We start from the raw sequence: 15,997 nt of genomic DNA, 5'->3' as shown, positions 1-15,997 counted from the left end.
AATAGCAATATGACCAATAACCACAAAACTACACTTATTACCAACCTAATAATGAGTCCTCGCCTAGGATTTTAGCGTAACAAGAAGCAGCGCAATGGTGAGACTAGGTATCGTTGCAGGCAATGCAGCAATATAGTGTTTATCTTCTGCCATAGAGTTCAGTTAATGTGGTGATTCAGCTAGTGATGAATCCAACAGCGATTGCATCAGCTGACACAGCTTGTGAGCTCAATGAACGCGATGGAGAGGGTAATGGCTAGGTTTTCAACCTTGTCTTCGGGCTTTGAACTGGTTCCAATGTTTCCTCAGGTATGGTGTTTCCGATTTGATTAAATTTATACTGGAAGTTGAGGAAAGAACATAATAAAAAGGATGGTCATTTAGAAAGGGTTTTTATCGGCAGTTACCTTAGAAACACATTAAGACCTTAGGAGTTAGAAACCTCTTAGAAATAGGAATTAATAATATCGGCGAGAGGGAAAAATAAAATTTAAAAAAGAAGTTAATTCATTTACAAGGACTTGTCGTCCTTGTGAAAGACTTAAAAAGGTGAAAAACTGAAATTCATTTAAAATTTTGGATATAACGACCAATATTTTATTCTTTAACTAAAGTATTTTATAATGGTGATTAAAATTTTATATAATTATGATCAATTATATTATCAGTCGTTATTTATATATCATTAACGAGGAAATTTTAATTCTCCCATTAATAATTAGTCGTTAAAAACTATAATTCTTGTAGTGATAGTAACATTGATATCAGGATAGTAAATTTTCAAATTTCAATTTCAATTAAAATAAATTATATTCCAAAAAATTTTAAAACAAAAATTAAGACTCCTTTAGTTAAAAATAGTGTATTTTTCAGAAAGCACTTTTTGAAAAGTATATTTTAGGAAAGTGATTTTCGATAAATATAACTTGAATTAAGGAATTTATTCTCTACATAAAAAGAAAATGAATTCTTGAAAAGTAAAATAATATAACAATTAAATAAGTTTGATTTTTATATTTTTTGAAAATTTCAGTTGTATAATTAAAATAATATTTGGTATAAATAAATTTTATAAAATATTATAGAATTCATTTATAAATCTAAAATTTAGGTGCTTGGTTTAAATGAAAATTTTTTATAATTCTTAATAATCAATTTGGGAAGGGAATGCCTGATGGAGGACCAGGGCGTGAAGAAATCGAACACATTGATGCAATTTTCACTGCTCTTAAATACTTGTATGGATTTTGCATATCTGATTACACGCCTTTCTTGCTGGGGCTTGACCTCGATGGCCAGGAAAAGTTTGTACTCGATGGCCAGGAAAAGTTTGTACTCGATGCAAATAAGACCATAAGGAATTACCAAAATCCTATAATAGATGAGAGGATCCAACAATGGAGGAGTAGTGAAAGGAAGGAAATGGAAGACTTGCTTGATGTTTTCGTAACTCTCCAGGATTCAGATGGCAAGCCATTGCTGACACCAGACGAGATCAAGAACCAAATCGCTGTAAGACCAAATCTTACTGCTTCAATTTCACCTGTATATGTCTATTGTTTTGTCCATATGTACTGTCACAGCATAAAGTCACTATCTTAATCCTTTCAAAAAGGGATAGGAAAAAGAAGAGGGGGGGGGAGGGGAGGGATTGATTCGATGAAGAAACGGAAAAAGAACTAAAAAAAATAGTTAGGTGGCCAGAGAATGATAGTCCTATCCTCCCACACTTGGCCCGAGAGGATAAAGCAGTTCTTTTGCAATTTTGTTTGGATATAAAAATTTGTAGAACAAAACAAAATAAATCAAGTGGACTGCACAGAATAAAAAATAATAATAATATAAAAAAAGAAACACTTTATGCATCAAGGATACATCTATTTGAGCAATTTGAGCAATATTTCTTTATAAATTCTGTAGATACATATATTTAAGAAACTAATATAGATACATGGTTGCAGGAAATTATGATACTTCCAGTAGATAACCCATTAAACGCAATCGAATGGGCAATGGGGGAGATGCTAAATCAACCTGAAATCCTGGCAAAGACCATAGAGAAACTTGACAGTGTGATTGGCAAAGATAGGCTTGTGTAAGAATCTGATATCCCCAACCTTAATTACGTCAAAGCCTGTGCAAGAGAGGCCTTTAGGCTCCATCCCGTTGCACGCTTCAATGTCCCTCATGTGGCTATGGAAGACACAGTTATTGGTGCTTACTTTATTCCAAAGGGTAGCTGGGCCTTTCTTAGCCCCAACGGGCTTGGCAGGAACCCAATGACACGGCCTGATCCACTCAAGTACGACGCGGAAAGGCATTTGACTGAGGGAGAGGTGGTGCTAACTGAGCATGACTTAAGGTTCGTAACTTTCAGCACTGGAAGGCGTGGATGCGTAGCAGCTTTGCTTGGAAGTGCCATGATTACGATGTTGCTAGCCAGAATGCTTCAGTGCTTTACTTGGACTTCACCAGCGAATGTTACCAAGATTGATCTCACTGAGACCCTCGATGAGCTTACTCCTACTACACCCATCTCTGCATTTGCTACACCCCGTTTGGCTACTCATCTCTACCCTACTTCACCTTGAAAGAGAGGGATGAATCTGAGTTCTTAGAACCTTTATGATTTGCAAAAACAAATAAAAATCATTTAGTTATGTGTAATGTAATTAGCGGGGTAAGCTTACAAACTGCTTGTTATTTAGACTTCTAAACTCTCAAAATAATATTTGTGTGGCTACTTCTTCATCTTGTATCTTTTGCAATTGCTCCTTTTCCTATATAAAATTGCCTTATATAAAGTCTTATTTCCCACCTGTATACTGTTTTCCATTTATCTTAGAAGAATAGATGGAGACCCTAATAAAGGTAAAATTATTGAGTGAAATCAATATATTTATAATGAATTTATTAAATTTATTAATTATTGTAAAATTCACTTTACTTAAAAGAAGCTTTTCGAAATGAAAAACACACATATTATTCTTTCTATCATAACCTAGTATGAAATAATTATCTAATAAATCTCATAAAACAATTTTTCACGTGCTTATTTAAATTATTAAATTGCTTATATGGTATAGATTCTTTACTTTAAAAAATTACATATGAATGCTGAACAGGTTCTTTTTTAGGTGTTAAATAATAATTCAAAATTTTAAAAATATAGCTACTATCATTACAAGAAATATTAAAAATTTTACATTAAAAACATAAAATTTGCTATTATAAATTTATTACAGCAATATACAAATTACTTGTTAAACAATTATAATAGCAGATATTTTATAATAAAATTTTAATTACTTAAAAAAATTATTTACAATAATTATTGTTATCGCTGAAAGTTCAATAACAATAAATAATAATTAGTCATTTTTTTATATATCAGTAACAGTAAATGTTTATATTGCTACTATAGATTAATTTTTATAGCAACAAGGTTAATGTTATTGATAATTATTGTGTAATTTTTTGAAGAAGATTATACATTGAAAAATAGCATATAATTAGATAATAGTATGAATTTTTTAAATAAAATATTTGTCATATACATTAACAGTTAGAGGGTTTTACGTGTATATTTCGATACAACTGACATCTGTTAAAAATTTATATGCATAATTGAAAAAATTAATATGTTTAATTAAAAACTTTTTATCATTAATCCAAAAAAATAATAATGTATGTATAAAAAAAATTAATGTAAAAAAAATTATAAACAAATAATTAAGGACGGAGGGAGGTTAAAGCCAAAGGGGGCCCCTGAAATTTTAAAAATTTTTAGGGGTATAATGATAATTTTTTAAAAATAAATATTTTATAGGATAATTTATATGTTAATACTTAATATTCTCACTTTATAATCCATCAATAAAATAGTTCATATTATATCGTTAAAGCAAGTTTTAAAGGCAGAACTAGTTGAAAATAAGAGGCTACCCCCCCCCCCCCCCCCCCCAAGTTTCAAAAATTAAAAAATTATTCCATAAATTTGATATATTTTTTAAAAGAAAAAATTTGATTATATACCCTCTATAATTTTTAATTTTAAGATTTTAGGGATTTTTTACAAAATTATTGTTCATCCATTCAATATTTTTATCCTTATGTAAATTCTATACATAGTTTAGTTTTGATGTCTTAATATTTTATATTTTTATTTTAGTCCCTACCTTTTTATAAAAATTTCATTTATTTCTTATTAATATTTTTTTCCTCTCCTCGGATGATAGATTCCTAATTCCACGTCTGTTTCAATTGCAATAATTAAATTTTTATCATTTTAATAAAACTTACACTTAATCATTGTATTTTTAAAAATAAATAGTTTCTCACTTTTTAAATTATATATATCTCCTAGACACATGTGAGTGATAAAATATATCTAAAATTAGGATGATTAAAATAATTTTTTATATTTTTTTAATTAAATTTACTTTTCATTTTTATTTAAAAAAAAATAAATTTAAGATAAATTAGATAAGTTTTTCAATTTTAGGTCATTGTAGTAATTTATAATATAAAACATTTATTATATTTTTAAATTAACAATTCTATTCAATTTTTAACAAGTTAATTTTATTAAAAAAATTAAGATATTTAATTTTATTATTATAAATTAATTATAATAACATATTAACTTTTAAAAAAAAAATTATCAATTTTAATTTATTTAATAAATATCACATTTTAATTAGACCCTCTAAACTAAATTTCTCACTCCATGACTGCAAATAACGGAGGAAACGTTTTCAGAAAAAACGTGCGATCAGCACACCCTCTCGAAGTCTCCACCATACGATTAAAATAAATAACACATTAAAAATATATCATTGCTGTCCATAGCATCTAACACCAACAGCGGAGCCACATGGGTCAATTGATATATATATATATATATATATATATATATATATATATATATATATATATATATATAAACTTTTCATACAAAAAAATTTTTTATTAAAATTTTTAAAATATTATTATATTTAATAAATTTAAATTTATTAGAATACTTGTAAACACTTATTATTTTAATCTTTTAAAATAAATAATTAAAATTTATTTGATAATTATAATTGATCCTTCAACTCCGTTCTCATCAAATCACATTGACAAACTCCGCTCTTCGCTAAATTAATTGTTCTAGTTACTGAAAACCCCTCGGATGGCAACATTTTTTTTTTATATATTTTGCAGACACCAAATCTACATCTCCACAATTGATAATGAAGAGAAACTTGCTGAAATCGCATCGGAAGCAAACTTGTAATGAAATTATAGTCCATATTAGCATCAAGAAAAGCTTCATTATACAAAAAGTGGCTACACAAAAAGGCAAATTTGAAATGAAACGAAGGGTGAAAGAGGAGATCTTCTCACATGAGCAACCAATCATATGTGAAATCATTTTTAATTCATAATTGCTACAGTGAAGGAAAACATCAAAACTAGCCCAAGAAAACGAATTGCATGCTTCGAATGCATTGTGGAAATCTGCCACCCTCATCTTCCACCAGATAGCTCAATAGCATCCTGGTTATATGATGAATCTTCTCCCCAGTCAAATCTTCTCTGCAGCCTTTCATATTCTTGCCTGCGTGTAACCTCAACATGCTGCCACTCTTCCCATCTCTCAGCCAGACCCTCTCCTTCCAGCATTCGCACAACCTCTGACATTGCTGGACGGTCTTCTGGTGATGCTTGGGTACAGAGTAATGCAACTTGGATCATCATCTCCACTTCCTGAATGCCGTAATGTTTATGAAGGTTGCGATCTACAATAGCATCCAGTCTTTTTTCCCTCTCCAGCTTTTTGACCTTCATATGCAAATAGATGAGGAGCAGAACAATCAGCAAACAAGAACATGGAAGATTGTGAAACATGAAAGTTATAATAATAACTAGAAACCAGGATGACACGTCAATGGCACATCATACTCCAAACTAAGGTTAGGTTCTTATCTCATCAAGCATTTATCATGTAAATAACTAGATAAATATAGGTAGGAAACAGAGAAGATTAATGCAGAGAAACCAAATAATAACGTGTTGAAATGTTAGTGATTATCGCACTTGGTCGAGCAACAAGACATCATCCTCCTCTTCCAACCGTGAAAAGTCAATTGCCCGTTGACCTGTTACAAGCTCTAGAAGCATAATCCCATAACCAAAAACATCCGTTCTTTCAGATGACTTTCCAGTAGATAAGTACTCAGGAGCTATGTGGCCCATTGTCCCACGAACTTGAGTTGTCACATTAGTCTTCCTTACATCCACCAACTTCGCCAGGCCAAAGTCACCAACAACTGCTTCAAAATCTTCATCTAATAGTACATTAGCAGCCTTAACATCCCGATGAATAATCTTAGGATTGCAATGTTCATGAAGGTACTCCAGTCCACGTGCTGCACCTAATGCCACTCTTTTTCTTGTTTCCCAACCTAAAACAGGCTCCTCAGGTTTACGTTCTGCACCCAAGATCTAAAATGTGTCACACACCAGAGAGGCTGCTATAAATTTTATTGGACAATAATCTTTACAGACCATTGAATTGCATTTCCTATATCCAACAATAAAGGTAAAATGTGAAAGATGTGGACAAGATTCATCACACAGGCATCGCATTGTTAAAAATATTAAAAATTTAATAATATTCCAGGCTCCAGCTTTCACGGGGGAAAAATAGAGCATATATAAATTCAATGCTATTTTGGTGTTCATTGGGGCTTGCTAATAATTGTCCTAGATAGGTCAGCACTAAAACTAGTTTTAACTATATTAGACAGCCCAGTTAAATTTACATTCCTGTATTCAAACATCCAATCTCCACTAATAATCCACCCTCCCAAAAATATGTATTCAACAGTGATTTTTGTTGCTGCTACCACATAATAATGAACACCGTAGAATGCCATATGAAGTTGACAGGAAATTTATGACATGCTCTGAAATTATCTATTTCAGCAGCCACAGGCTCTTTACACTGGAGGCTTGTAACATGAAGCATTGTTCATAGTGAGACTCAAAAGCAAATTTCATAAAATTTCTCTTGCACATCTTCGATAAATACATTATCAAGAAAGAATTTTAGCCAAAATTTAATTACAGAAAACAAAAGGATTCTTTAATTCCCGAATCAGGTTATAACAGGCATGTCAAACAGCCGTCCTCAATTTGCTAGATACAGATGATCCACCCACTCCACAGTCCACCCTTCTAAACCCACACTGCCTTACGAGGGACTGACCATATATTGCATTATGAATATGGTTGCCATATGCTTACAGAAGTATATAAAATTAGCAACAACTGTGATACAAAAAAAAAAAAAAAAAAACCCAACTATTAGAATCTTTATTCAAATATCTGGTACGAATAACTAATACCTCTTAGACGATAAGCCACACTTAAATTTGGCATAAATGGATACACCAAAAGCCGCTCTGATGGTGTAGTGCAAAACCCTATCAGCCGTAGTAGATTCCTGTGAACAGCTACACTTATCATCTCCACTTCACGTTGGAAAGCTGCATCTCCTCCTGGACTTTCAAAATCAGTCAAACGTTTAACAGCCACTTTTGTGTTATCTTGAAGCACTCCTTTATAAACTTTTCCAAAACCCCCTTGTCCAAGAATATTTTTCTCATTGAAGTTGTCTGTTGCCAGCTGTAATTCCCGATATGCAAATCTTTTCAATTGACCAAAAGCAATTCTTCGGTCAACTTCACCTGAGCACAAGAAAGATGTTCAATGAAATTGAATATTCATATTTTAATGAAATTTTCACAAATGTGCAATTCATTTTTAAAGTTTGTTAAATTATCCTACAGCATTACACATCAAATTAATGGGACACTGATTACAAGGAAGAAATTCAAAAAAAAAAATCCAGCTAAAATAAACAGGTTAGAATTTTAATCTACTCCACTGAAAACCTGAAAAAGTAGGTGAATCCAATCTACATGCAAGGCATGTTACAGGCCAAAAGCCTAAAACAATCATGAAAGAATTGTTTAAAGAAAAAGGGCAAATTATCACAACCAAAAAAAGAAACAAACTATAATCATTTTCTTCATGTTAAGGGAAATATTGCAGACTCAGTGTTCAGTCTCTCCCTCTCTCTCTCTCTCTCTCTCTCTCTATCTCTCTCATCAAGAAAACCATTTGCATTATGCACAAGAAAACTCTGACCAGGTACATACTAAGAGGCACTTACTGCTCAACATAAGTTGGTGGTCTTGGATGTGAGAATTTACAGATTAGCTGGAAAGAATCAAAGAACTGAATATTGTTGGAATTCCAAGCCAAATAGAATTAGGTTTACAATTAAATAGGAAGTTAAAATTAATTATAAGTTTAAGTTAAGTTTATTTAGGAAGAAATTGAAAAAAAAAAGTTTTGTAGTTAAATTCAGTAATCACCTAATTATAGTTGATGTAGGAAACTAAGTCCAAATTGGACTTGTTGTTCATCTTCTAGTGGCCTATAAAAGACAAAGGCCATAAGGTCATAGCGAAGTAGGGTCATAAAGTGTGGAGTGCAATCCATTGAGAGGACTTGTGAGAGTGGAGAGTTGTGATTTAGTCCATTGAAGTGTGAGCATTGTTTGAGTGTTGTGTGAGGTAATTTGTGAGTGATTTGTGGGTGAGAAAAATAATTAGTTATAATTATTTTTCCTTTTATTAGTGGATTTATTGGTAGAGTAGGCTTAAATCGAACAATGTCAAATTTTGTGTTCTTTATTTTGTATGAGTGTTATTTTCAAAACACTAATATACAAGAGCAAGGCGGTGGAATTTAAAAGGAGAAAAGCAACTGAGATTCAAGGTTGAGCTCCTAAAGCACTGAACATGGAATTTTGACACAAACAAATACCTGCGGACAAAGATGGAAACTGAAACAAGGAACAGGGCAATAGAGGTGCTAGATGAGTTGAAAGGCAATGGACTAGCTTCAAAAGAGGTTTGCTTGTGGAATGAAGAAATGCGCAATGGACTACCTTCAAAAGAGGTTTGCTTGTGGAATGAAGAAATGCAAAGGGCAATCAAGACTAAAGCATGTTTGAATGGAGTGCATGAAGGTTTTTTCAAGTAATGAAAGGTAAGGTATCAAAATCTCCCAACCCTCCAAATTGGTGGATTGAAATTTTGAAAGTTTTGAAACCTCCAAAAACCTTACCTCCTTTGATAAACTTCTTTCCAAACAAACCCACTACTTTAAAAACTCACACCTTACCTCCAAAAATTTCCTCCCAAACACACTGTAAAAGGAAATGGTACAAGAGGCTGCCTAAATGCGACAAAGGAGATTCATATGATCAATGTAACAGCTGAAAAGGAAGCAAAGGCGGCACTGACTATTTTTGACATTCTTTTGAATTGCAAAAATGGCATGGCAATGGAGACAAATTTTCAATTAAAAAGTCATTTATTTGCAATTGGTCCCCTTCATGCACTATCAGAAAAGAACAAAAAATGTAAACTAAAATGGATGGATAGTGCTGGTATAATGGGTGAGATAGGATTAAATAAGATTTGGGTTAACTGAGATTGAGTATGGTTTTTGATGGTATTATGGTTTAGATGTTTTGAGCAAAGACATATTGATGATGATAATGATGAGAAACAGTTTCACTTATGAAGGTGTGGCACGCTGGATTTTGTAGACGTGCCAACATACAGCAATATTTTATAAAATACGTCTATCTGTGTCATGTCAGTGCATGTGTTTTCACATGCATCACTGAGGCATCGAAATTGATTTTAATTTTTTTTAAAACAAAAATTTCTGGTGCTCAATAGGTTAATATAAAAATACAAGAGTAAACAGGTTTTCTCATTGGAATTTTAGAGCTCCTAGATAGGCTACTTCTCATTATGCACATAGTATCAACCAGTGGCTGTCATTCATTTAGTTTTCTACATGCCAAAAAATAACTCAAACCTGCAACATCCACAAACACTTCACGTTTGAAACCTTTGTGTCTACCCTTGCAAACAAAAAACAGAAGTCCTCCAAAAAGAAGAAGAATTATAGTTCCTCCAACAACTCCAACTATAATACCAATCTTTGGCTTATTTGAAGCACCTGCCAACAAAGAAAAGGATAAGCATGAGCTGCTCAAAAAAGAAAATTTCAATGGTTGTAGTTCAGTTTAGCTACCTGAATCACTACTATCAGATTCACAGGGTTTGGGAAAGTTTGCACCACAATTTAAGCGATTTCCAGTGAAACTGTTATAAGTGAACCCAAATAAAATTTAAATTAAATGCCTACAACCAATGCCACAAAGAGAGAGAGAGAGAGAGAATAAATGGGCAGAAAAATATAAAACAAATTAACAATTCATAAGCAGAGCCATTGTGCATGCCAAAAAAGAAGGCAGTAACTATTATATATACTGTTGTTCATACTTGTATTTTGGAATTTGGAACAGATGCTCAGGAATTTGACCACTGAGATTATTTGAATCGATTAGACTGCAAAGAAAATTTCAACCATGCCATTAAAAACTTGTAAAGCTGCCCATGAATGCAAACATTTTATCTTTAACACTCAATCTTATAGAAAAATGTTGGATCATCTTGTAAAGCTGCCCAGGAATAAAAATATTAAAGCAAGTTGCAAATTTGTCACTTACATATTAATCAACTTTTGAAAACCAGAAAGTGATTCAGGGATAGCTCCAGTGAGGTTGTTTTGACTCAAAGTCCTGTTTACATAATATTAAAAAACACACACCTCTAATGATGAATTTATAATGAACACAGATATATTACAAAGCTCAAAACATAAGTAAAACATAGATGACGTCACTTACAAAAATTGAAGCCTTTCAAGATTGCCAAGGGAAGATGGTATCTCGCCACTTAAACGATTATTTCCCAAATCTAAGCTGGATAGACTCGACAAATTTCCAAACTCTTTGGGTATCTCACCAGTTAAGCCATTTCCTTTCAATGTTCTGCATGCAATGCACCCTATATATATTAGCACTTTACTTGTGAACAACTGCTTGAATTACTTTTTCAACTAAGAGAACAACCCAAAGGCATGTAACTAAAAGCTCTATGAAACATGAACAACACAGATGGTCAATCAAGACAAAGACCACAAAACATTTGTAAGAAAACATTTCACAAAACAAATATGAAACTATGAGAAGCTTCAAGTTGCAATATGAAAACAGTTTCTATATCTGCTGATAAAAATTATTATATAGTCTTAAGACTGGAAAATAGCCTAACAAAGTTAAATGCATCAAGCTATAAAACTAAAAACTGAAAACTATATTCTCATTGTTGCAACATTCTGCATACGTACAGTGTAGTAAGAGCCTTCAGAATTCCTATTTTAGGAGATAAGGTTCCAGAACAGTTCATGCCAGATAATGTTCTGCAAACAAGAGAAACATATAAGCAAGTACCGAATAGTTAAGAAGTTATGCAACTAGAGTACATAGTATTGTGTTGAATTATGTTATAAAAGTATTATCGTGTAGCAATGTCCAAAGAGTTAAAACTGCTTCAAAGAAGACATACACAGAAGTGACTTGATTACTAGGGTCACAGATAACATTTGACCAAGTGCATGGGTTGACTTGATTTTGATACCAATTTGATAACTCATTGGCTGGAGCACCCATCGAAAGCTTCAATTGATAGAGTGCATCCCCTGAAAGCACAGATACGAACATTTACCATCTAATCAAGAAACCACCCCACATTTATTCAATCAGCACGAAAATGTAAACTTATGGACATTGGACAGTGCAAAAAGAAAAATTATATATATATATATATATATATATATATTTATTTTTTTTTTTTTTTTTTTTTTTTTTTTTAAAAGAGCGCAACCAATCAATACATTCTCATGTATGTTCATTATATCCATCTAATCATTAAGATAATATTCTATACTACCAATGCAGGATGTGGATCATTACATTCTCCCTTTCTTTCCCATATGGACTACAGATAAACAAATACAAATGCAAATCACCCTAGAGCAACATTTTAAATTGGGTTCATAATATCAAGTAGTCACAACCAAAGTATAACAGTTGCAACCCACACTATAACAAAATTTTTAACATCATTATGTCACACCTTAATATATGCTCAATCATTCTTTCCCAAGATTTTAAAACTCACAAGATTGTACCTATGAAACTTTAGATATCAAATTTATTCTTATAAATAAGAACAAGAATGCTCTCTCTACACTGATCAATCATCTTCTTTGTTTACAGTATCTTTTATGATAGTTCAGGCAATCATATGATACCCACCTACACGGCTACACCAAGCACTTTCAAACTTCTACATGGCTTCCATAAGGCTTTTTCTCTTTTGCTTCAAAGAATCTAATCCTCCATAAACAATTAACATTCATTGTCACCTTTTAGCTGGGGTAGTAAGATCTCCAAAGTCAAAAGTCATCTAAGTTGATACCATTTCGTCAAAACTCTTTCTTCAACTTTCATTGATCTTGTCTTCTCCAAGAAAGATCTTGTCAACCTCACCCTTAACACAATTATTCAAGCCAATTTGTTCATATCTCCTCCCTTTCTCATGTCCCAAGAACTCTATATAGCTTTGAAAAGAATTTAGCTTTCATGACTATATTTTCGGCATCCCTCTTAGCAAACACTTGAATATCGAGCAAGTGGTATTTTGATCAATGGTTTCTGCTCAACCTTACATTTTAGGTGCTTTTATAGGAAATAGAAAATATTCAATTCCAGACATCTTATTCCCACAAAGCATCTTCATGCCATCTAAATGATTTATCGTTTAATCCAGTATATAAAACTCCTTCCTCTATTTTAAAGCACCTAGTTCTGGGAAAGTACTAAATTGGTAAAGTTCAAAAGTAAGTTACAAAAACCCATGAGGATTGACCTAATACAGATTTCAGTCCCCCCATGTTCAGAATCAAACCCTTTTGATCCCTGAGTTCTATAAAAGTGAACACTTAGTTCTTTTATAGACCATACAATGTGTTTACAAGAAGAACATTGATTTTAACTTATTTTCAGCCAATTTAGGACCAATGCGTTTGCCTCTTTTAAAAATAGAAGACCAAAACTGTTTGACTTTAAAAGAAGGAGAATCAAACCTCAAGGGATTTTTCTATAATTTTCCCTAAGTTCAATCTCTTCAGACCAAAAAAGATTTTAAAAAAGCGATTTTAGTTTTTTTAGCTTTCTAAGATAACACTTCTGCATACAAGGCAAACTCTCACTGAAAAGAAATATTATCAAGTCAAATGGCTTTAGAACCAAGCATACACCAAATTTATTTGAAAAAGTGAGAAAGAAACAGAGAGAAATATTGATATTCACCAGAATCTGATTCACTTTGTCCATTATTTCCTAGAAATATCAAAATTACACATCAAGTGAAAAGCCTCTAAACGTGAGAACAGTTGCTACTCTCAGAATACCATATAAGGACCATTATACCTTGCAAATCAGACAACACAAAAGCATGTAAGAGTGCCAGTAATAAAGCTCCAAAAAGCAGTTCCATCTTCAATGACATCAACTTGAGTCAACAATGCATGGAAACACATGAATCCGAATGAAGATATGATTGAAGTCCATCTGTGAAAAAACATCCACACTTTAAATTATAAATGTATATCATGATACACCAACAAATTGAAAGAAAATAATATAGATATAAAAGCAGCAAAAAGTGCCTAGCTGCAATATAAATAGATAGGAAGAAAACATGTTTCTGCATGCTTGCATGCATGTGCATGTATGCTGATAGCATTCCCTACTAGCTGCTACTTTTGTTCACAGGGACAAACAAGATGATAATATTCTTAAATTTACTTCCGGATGGAAGTTAAAATCCCTGGATTCGAATATAAGCTTTTAGCTCAAATTGTATAAATATTAAATAGCTAACTTCTAAAGAAGGGGCGAAAAACATGCTTTGACCTAACCTTGTATTTTTAACTTCTAAAGAGGGGAAAAACAAGCTTTGACCTAATCTTATAGAGTGCATTTGAAATTGCACCCTTTTTTTAACCTGTATTTCAAATTCATCCTCAATCAAATTTTCATCCATATCGATGACCTAATTTCCATTCATGAATCTAGGCAATTAAAGAAAGCTGGAAAATATATATATATATATATATATGCATGCTAAATCTCGTTCAAGGAATTTAAAGTTTTAAACTTTTCCCATCCAAATCCTTTCATTCCGCCACACAATTTACAAAACTTAGACTATCAAATTAATGGCATACATTATTTGACATTTAAAAAACAGGGGAAAAAGGTCCACTGCGATCATTTCATTTTTAGGACATTTTCCAAGTACATTGGAGGTTAGTTTGCAAAGTTCATTGCATATAAATCCTGCATGTCATTCCACGTTCTTAGTGTTTCTGAGTAATCATTCCCTCTAGCAACAGGCTTACTCCCAATATGAAAAGAAGAAAATTCTCCAATTATTTAAAAATTGTGCAGTGGAGTCAATACAAAAATAGGAATTGGATCCTTAAGACTTTCAAGAATACCAAATGGAGTAAAGAATAGTTGACTAACAAAGAAGATTGCATCTAAGTTAATGATTTTGCTCTCATGTTGTAGGATAGTTATAACGGAATTTTAACAAGTTTCATAGAAAATTCAAGCAAACTATTATTGCCATCAAATCTTCCTCTACTTTCAGGGGAAAATGCAAAGCCCCATCCCAATACAATTCTAAGCCACCGCTAAACATCCGTCAATATAGATTTAGCAATTAAAACCAAACAATTAAAGCCAAAACATAAATCAATAGCAACACAGCAATAAGTAGAGAAACACGAAACGCACAACAAGAAAATACTTCAAAAAGAAAAAGAAGGTAAAGGGCAAAAAAAAGCACAAATTTGCAATAACTAAAAATGCATTCACGGACAATTTCAACTAATCCCAATCATTCCATTTGGTAGCTAAAACTTAATTGAAAAGCTAAAAATCATAGCTCTTTTCCTGTTCTCCACATTTTCTCAGAAACCAAACACTGCCAGAAGCTTGAAAATTGAAATCAAGACCAAACAAACCAAACCCAAATAAATAAATAAAAAAATCAAGAAGCACATGAGAAGGAACTTCAATGAACACAAGGTACCTTTTTTAGGAGAAAATTCAGGCTGGAGGAAAAAGAGAAGGAATTTCCATGAGGCAAAAGTACATAAATGGGTTGGATTGTTTGATTGGCTTAGAAGAAGCGAATCAGAGTTGGGGCTTTTTGGAGGGATTGAGCTGGCTTGCTAACTAAAGTGTGCTTTGGGTCATTGTCTGCTTCTCTGTGTTGTTAAACAGTCAAAGAAAATCAAAAGTGAAACCTATGTCTTTCTGCTTTCGTTCTTTTTCTTCTCTTTGTTTCTCTGTGTTGGGTTCTGTTTTTGGTTTCTCTGATATCTCGCGTTTTGTTGTGTCAATAAAATATTAAACCATCAAATGGATTTTACTTGAAGGAAACTTTTGAGATTATTAGTTTATTACAGCCGGTCTTTCAATTGACTTCCAAACACTGTCTTATTACTGTCTTCCAAACACTGCCTTTGCTTTTCTAAGAGGGATGTCTTTTGTACGTTATTATGCATCAGTTAATGCTAAATTCTCTCTCTTTGTTCGAATGCTCACTCTCAATATTTAAATGTTAATTAATATGATAGTTTATAATTTAGTGTTTAAAATATAATAAATAATAATTTAATTTTTAATTAAAAAATAAATCAATTTTTAATATTTATATTAATAAAATAATTCTCTAATTTACGTTTTAATAAAATGACAATTAAGATTTCACTATATTAGTAAAAGATGATTATTTTATCTTTCTTCATCAAGAGACATAAAACAGAAAATTGTTAACATAGAAGAAAAATCAACTGATATAAATTTTAAAAAAAATTATAAAAAAAAATATCCATAATTTTATTTATTGTCACTTCAGAATTTATAATTTAT

At 32.0% G+C, this 15,997-nt stretch overlaps 1 protein-coding gene and 1 pseudogene across 1 annotated transcript; one reads left to right on the top strand and one right to left on the bottom strand.

The window, feature by feature from the left end:
* The first annotated feature begins 240 nt into the window (after window positions 1-240).
* On the top strand, window positions 241-2,632 carry LOC110649555 (valine N-monooxygenase 1-like; annotated as a pseudogene).
* Window positions 2,633-5,275: 2,643 nt separating this feature from the next.
* LOC110652008 (probable LRR receptor-like serine/threonine-protein kinase At5g10290) lies at window positions 5,276-15,478 on the bottom strand. The gene is made up of 12 exons (XM_058150320.1): window positions 15,153-15,478; window positions 13,481-13,621; window positions 11,553-11,685; window positions 11,335-11,406; window positions 10,832-10,975; window positions 10,652-10,723; window positions 10,425-10,490; window positions 10,174-10,244; window positions 9,955-10,098; window positions 7,398-7,739; window positions 6,085-6,479; window positions 5,276-5,829 (listed from the first exon to the last, which is right to left on the bottom strand). The coding sequence occupies exons 2-12, from the start codon at window positions 13,557-13,559 to the stop codon at window positions 5,515-5,517; spliced, it is 1,833 nt and encodes a 610-aa protein (XP_058006303.1). The 5' UTR covers window positions 13,560-13,621; window positions 15,153-15,478; the 3' UTR covers window positions 5,276-5,514.
* Between the last annotated feature and the right edge of the window lie 519 nt (window positions 15,479-15,997).

This window comes from Hevea brasiliensis, chromosome 7 (genome assembly GCF_030052815.1).
Source record: "Hevea brasiliensis isolate MT/VB/25A 57/8 chromosome 7, ASM3005281v1, whole genome shotgun sequence".
NCBI classification, from domain to species: domain Eukaryota; kingdom Viridiplantae; phylum Streptophyta; class Magnoliopsida; order Malpighiales; family Euphorbiaceae; genus Hevea; species Hevea brasiliensis.
Note: the sequence above shows the minus strand (reverse complement) of the source record. Positions and strands in the feature narration are given on the sequence as shown.

Excerpts from the sequence above, each read along its gene's own strand:
- LOC110652008 (XM_058150320.1), bottom strand. The coding sequence starts at position 13,559 with ATGTCATTGAAGATGGAACTGCTTTTTGGAGCTTTATTACTGGCACTC. Across the intron at positions 10,724-10,831 it reads CTTGAAAGGCTTCAATTTTT|GACTTTGAGTCAAAACAACC; the intron begins GTAAGTGACGTC and ends TTATGTAAACAG. Across the intron at positions 5,830-6,084 it reads ATGTCTTGTTGCTCGACCAA|GTCAAAAAGCTGGAGAGGGA; the intron begins GTGCGATAATCA and ends TTGCATATGAAG.